Source organism: Belonocnema kinseyi, chromosome 10 (assembly GCF_010883055.1).
Source record: "Belonocnema kinseyi isolate 2016_QV_RU_SX_M_011 chromosome 10, B_treatae_v1, whole genome shotgun sequence".
NCBI lineage: Eukaryota > Metazoa > Arthropoda > Insecta > Hymenoptera > Cynipidae > Belonocnema > Belonocnema kinseyi.
This window is the reverse complement of record NC_046666.1, coordinates 3,143,336-3,149,274: the sequence shown is the minus strand read 5'-3', so window position 1 is coordinate 3,149,274 and position 5,939 is coordinate 3,143,336. Positions and strand designations below refer to the sequence as shown.

General features: G+C 26.7%; 1 protein-coding gene across 1 annotated transcript in view; it reads left to right on the top strand.

The window, feature by feature from the left end:
* Window positions 1-5,939, top strand: part of LOC117181956 (cytochrome P450 4C1-like) — a 16,996-nt gene that overhangs the window by 4,044 nt on the left and 7,013 nt on the right. Inside the window, exons 2-7 of the mRNA XM_033374984.1 lie at window positions 970-1,063; window positions 1,184-1,286; window positions 1,486-1,582; window positions 1,662-1,771; window positions 1,902-1,970; window positions 4,356-4,524. Coding sequence (XP_033230875.1) covers window positions 970-1,063; window positions 1,184-1,286; window positions 1,486-1,582; window positions 1,662-1,771; window positions 1,902-1,970; window positions 4,356-4,524 — 642 coding nt within the window. The remainder of the gene's footprint in view (window positions 1-969; window positions 1,064-1,183; window positions 1,287-1,485; window positions 1,583-1,661; window positions 1,772-1,901; window positions 1,971-4,355; window positions 4,525-5,939) is intronic.

Genomic DNA, 5,939 nt, shown 5'->3' with positions numbered 1-5,939 from the left:
TGGTCCTAAGTCGGCACAGCAAGAGTTTTTGTCTTTTGCCAGGTGCCATGGTCCTTTATCAAAAATTTTATGTTCTTCAGAGCAGCATGGAGTGATTTTTGAAGTCGCAATGAAACATAATATCAAGAAGTCGATTTTTGCTATATTTCAAAATCGTCATCCTAACCCGGCACATCCTAGTCCAGAGTCAGCACTTAATTTTTTTCGCTCAAATGCAAGAAATTTAAGGATGGAAACATTTCTCCATTACAATAATGAAATTTGTCAAAACATGATTCTTAAAAAGAAAGAAAACAATGAAAATGAAAATAGATAGAACACAACCAAACCAACAAAAGAGGGGGGACATGGAATTGAAAAACAAAAAAGTAAAGTAACACAAATAACAACAAAATCAACACAAAAAGGTGCCGACTCAGGACCACATGTATGGTGCCGTCTCAGGACCTCATGTTTGGTGCCGACTCAGGACCACTAAGACTGTTTACACATTTCGTGCTATTACGCACGCTAAACAAATACAAATAAAAAATCTACTTTATTTGGAAAGTCTAATGTAAATTTCGTTCATGTCTACCAACCGGTTATACGACAAAATTGTTAAGCCGAATCTGCCATTCTGAGGAACTTGAGATTGCCGGTTTAGTCCCAGTGCCGACTTAGGACTACTTTCCCCAAATTATTTATAAATTAATAAACTTCATAATAGAATTTTATAAGATTATTATAAAGAAGGAAGCAGATTTGCTTTGTTACGGTTTATTGAATAATAGTTGAAATTATTAAATAAAATAAGTATCCGAATAAATAATTGTTATAAATATTCATTAAATAATATAAAAAATTATTTTATTTTGGGTGCTCACCACCGGGGTGTTACCCTACATAAAAGCTGTGACAATAATGAAAATTATAATTTTAATAATATTCTATTTTTCATTATGCAATTATTTATTACATTATCTTTAGAAACAGCCATGGACACTTGCTTAAATGATGCAGGCACAATTGAAGAAGAATACATGACAGCTGTTCGAAAAGTTGGCGATTCTGTCGTTCATAGGTAAAGTCAAGAAATAATTCAAAGCATTTTTTCATTTATTGAAATATTTTAAATATAAATTTTATGGCAGACGTAGTTTTTAATTATTTAATTTATGTTTTGAATCAATAATTTTTACAGGGTGTGTCGACCATGGTTACATGCAAATTGGGTCTTCAAATTATTTCCGAGTGGAATGTCACAAACGAAATATCTGTCAACACTCCACAACTTTTCAGCTAACGTTAATTTTCAATTAAATAATTTTTTACTTTTTATTAATAACAATATTATAAATAAACAATGCTTACTACTCTCAAACCAAAACAAAAATATCGATCTAGATAAAATCAAATTTTTCTGTTTTATAACAGGATACAACAAATCACTTTTTCAAATTATTTTTTTTCCAGATTTAAATTTAAATTTATTTATATTTACAGATCATCAAAGAAAGAAAAAAGTATCACGAAGAAACTGGTGGGCGACTTCTGAAGCCTATAATTTCAGAGAGAAACGAATCGTCGTCAGATGAAAAAGGTTCAATTTTTTTGAAGAGAAAAGATCTTTTTTTCTGTTTCAAAAGTTTGAAAAAAAAAACAAATTTAATTATTTGAAGGTCAAAGAAAAAGAATGGCGATGCTTGATCATCTAATAGCTGCTCAACAAAATGGGGAAAAAATTGATGACACTGGAATTCGAGAAGAAGTTGACACATTTATTTTTGAGGTCATTTGTGACATTTTTAATCAAATTTTATATATTTTTTTGCAATATTTTTCAACTAAAATTAAAATTCAAGAAATATAAAAAAGAAGCAAAACAAAAGAAATAACTAACATTTTGAAATTTATTTCAGGGTCACGATACAACCTCGATGGCCATATGTTTCACATTATTAATGCTTGCTGAAAATGAAGATGTTCAGGTTTTTATATTTTTCCAATTAGGCAAATAATATATTATTATTAATATTAGGGAGCATTTACATATTAGTGAAAAAACGATAAAAAAATAAAATTAAAATCCCTGATGATACATTAAACACTATTATCGAAAAAAATTATTACTTGCATTTTTAAACAAATAGTTTAATTTTTAGACCAAAAAGAGCAATTTCGTAGAATACAGTTGAATTTTCAATCCGAAAAGTTTAATAATGGACAAAAAAAAGTTCATTTTCAGTCCAGAGAGATGAGTTTTCAACCAGGTAAGACGAATATTTTATATAAAAGATGAATTTTTAAACCAAAGAATTTTCAAGAAAACAGTTAAATGTTCAACAAATCAATGCAACTTTCTACGAAATAGTCCATTTTTTTTTAAACAAAAAGCTGAGTTTTTAACATTCAGAGATAAATTTTATACCAAGAAATTTAATTTTATATCAAAGGATTAGAACAGTTGAATATTCAACTTATAAAGACAAAATGTTCAACAAAAAATGGACGAAAAATTTTCAGCAACAAAAAAATTGTCTTTTTGAATAAAGCAGATTAGTTTTTATCCAAGAAGTTTCATTTTGAACCAAGAAGGATGAAGTTTTAGACAGGAAGATTAATTTTCTAAAAAAAAATAATAATAATTTTCAACCAGATAAGACCAATTTTCAATTCTGTAAACAATGAATTCTCAACTAAATAGTTAAATTTTCAACAATTAATTAAAAAAAAAGATTTCAACATTCAAACAAAGCGTTGCATTTTCAACCAAAAAGTAAAAAGAATTTTAATGTATTCAAAATTTATTTAATTCACTTTAAAAAAAACGAATCATAAGTGGGTTGAATTTAACTGAAAAATACCATGTTTTCGCATAATAGTTGAATTCTCAGCTACAATGATGAATTTTCTACAAAAATTATAAATTTAATTTTAAAAAAATTAAATCAAAATCGTTAACATTTCAAATAAGTAGTTTTATTTTTAAACAAACAATAGAATTTTTTGCCAAAATGGTGTAATTGTCTACCAAAAATATAAATTTTCAACAAAAAGTTAATTTTTTACCAAATTGTTGAATTTTCAAGGAAAACTATGAATTTTAAAGAAAAAAATTAATTTTTTCGAAGTAGTTCCACTTTAAGCCAAGTAGTTAAAAAAAATTAATTTTCGACGAATCATACAGAAGTTTATATTTCAATTAAAAATTTTTTTTATTTCAAAATAAAAATCGTTTAATTCAACCAAAAATCGCGAATTTTCAACAAAATAGTTTAATTTTTAAACCAAGCAGATGAATTATATACAAAACAATTCAATTTTCATCTAGAAAATTTGAGTTTTTAACAAAAAGTTAATTTACGACCAATTAATGGAATTTTTAGATATAATAAGGAATGTACAAGAAAAAAAGTGTGTACAAAGTTGTTTCACTTTAAGCCAAGTACAAAACAAAAAATTAAACAAAATAGATGAATTTTCATATAAATAGTTTATTTTCTAACGAAATAGCTAAACTTTCTACTGAAGTAGTGGAACTTTCAACTAAAAACACTCATTTCCAACCAAACAGTTAATTTTCAACTAAAAGTGAAATAGTTAAGTTTTCAGTTAAAGAATCAATTTTCAACTAAATAGTACATTTTTTAACAAACGAGATTAATTTCGATCCAAAAAAATATTGTTAGACTTTTCAACAACGAAAACATTAACTTTTAACCAAGAAAAGTTAAACTACTGTCCAATTTAATATTTTAATTATATCAATATACTTAAACCAAAAAAAAAGTCTAAATGATTTAATTGAAAGCCCGCCTATTTGTACGGCCTTGAAAGATACACCTTCGATCATTCGAAAGCTGTAGTGTCCCCCACCTGTACGGTGACCTTCAGGTTATTTTAATCAAGCGACTTTCATTGGCTGTCCCGGGCTTGAATCGATGCGCGCGCTATAAGCAGCTTTTTAACCAACTGCGCATGTGCAGAAAAGTGACGGTCGATTTGAAATCAACAAATATGTACTCAGTTCAAACCAACGAGGGCTCGCCTCTATTGCGACCTCTTTTTTATTGGTCAGCCACTGACACGAAGGTGAGCGTACAAGGGCTGTGGTGGGGGACTTCAAATAGGTGAGATTTTGAATAGGCGAGCTTTCGCTGTATTTCCATACGAGTATGAAATATTATTAATTGTTGTTTGACGGTTATATAAAATTTCATTCATATTTCGTATTTAAAAATACGAATATTGCTAGATTTTTCAAAAAGCACAGAAAGCAGCACCATGTAATACATGGACGATCCTTTATATATTTAAAAAAAAAATTTTTTGACAATATTTATGATTTTTAACAAAAAATTTATCTAAAATAGGAGCGAGCGAGAAAAGAAGTTGACATGGTTCTGGATGAAAATGATGGAAAAATTGGGTCAGTGGAGCTTCAACGTCTTAATTATCTTGAGCAATGCATCAGAGAAACTTTGCGATTATATCCCAGTGTTCCTCTCATATCACGAGTTCTCCATGAAGATTTACAGCTCAGTAAGTTTGATAAAATGAATATAAATTTAAATAAGTTATCATTTTCCTTTTTCCCTATTATTAAAGAATTTCTCTTATTCCCTGTTTAAAAAAAAATTAGCCCCTTTTGGCTAGAAAAATTTTTAAGTTAAAAACTCAACTCTTTTGTAGAAAAATCATCTTTTTTATTGGAAGATTCAACAATTTCGTTAAGATTGTTGTCTTTCTTTAATAAAATGTTTTTTGGTTCAAGATTGAACTATTTCGCTGATAATTAGACTTTTCTGAATGAATTTAACTATTTCTGGTTTAAAATACAAATATTTAGGTTGAAGTATTAACTATTACATGTTAAGTTGAAAATTCATCTTTCTTGTAGAAAGTTGAACTAGTTTCATAAAATTCATTTTTTTGGTTTAAGATTGATCTTTTTTTCTTCAAGAAATAACTATTTTATTAAAAAATTGTATTTTTTGGTTTAATTTAACTGTTTGTGGTTTAAAATAAAAATATTTCCTAGGTTGAAAATTGAACTTCTTTGTTAAAAATTAATTTTTTTGTGTGAAGGTTTATATTTTTCGTTGAAAATTCAATTACTTAAGTAATTCAAGTAGTTCAAATTTTAACAAATTGGTTAAAAATTAAACTACTTTGTTAAAAATTTGGTTGAAGATTTATTTTTTCGAATGAAAAGTTATCTAATTTGTTCCAAATTATTATTTTTTTGGTTGCTGAAAATTCGTCATTTTTCCAAGAAAATTAAAACTCTTGTTTAAAAATTGTACTGTCATGTAAAAAATTCGTCTTTTTGGTTTAGAACTGCATAAATCTTTTTAAAAACTTATTTTTTCCGTAGAAAATAATTTATCTTGTTTGCAAATATATCGTTTTAGTTGAAAAGTTAACAAGTTGGTTCTCAATGAATGTATTCAGTTGAAAATTTGTCTCTCGGTAGAAAATCAATCTTTTTTCTTGAAAATTTATTAATTTCACTTAATAGAATTTATTCCCCTACTTTCGTAAAAAATCACTCAGTATTTAACCAAAAATGAAACAGTTTCATTTTCAGTAAAAAAAATCATTTTCAAACAAAAAAAAGGAGTTTCAATAAAATAGTTCAATTTTTAAAGAAGGGAATGTATTTTTAACTGAAAAATATAAAATTTAAAAATAGAATAGTTAAATATTAAATTTCAAAAAATTACAATCTTTAACAAAATCGGTAAATTTTCAACCATTTTTAAACAAGAATAGTAATATTCTACAAAACAGACCAATTTTTAACATAAAGTTTCAATTTTCCGTTGAAAAAACATTTTTAACCTAAAAAAATTTTTCCTTAAGGGCATGCGACACAGTGGAATTCCTACATTACCAACCTCTTTTTTCTATTGAACAAAATTTTTTTTTGAACCATAGAACTTTTTTTGTAAATC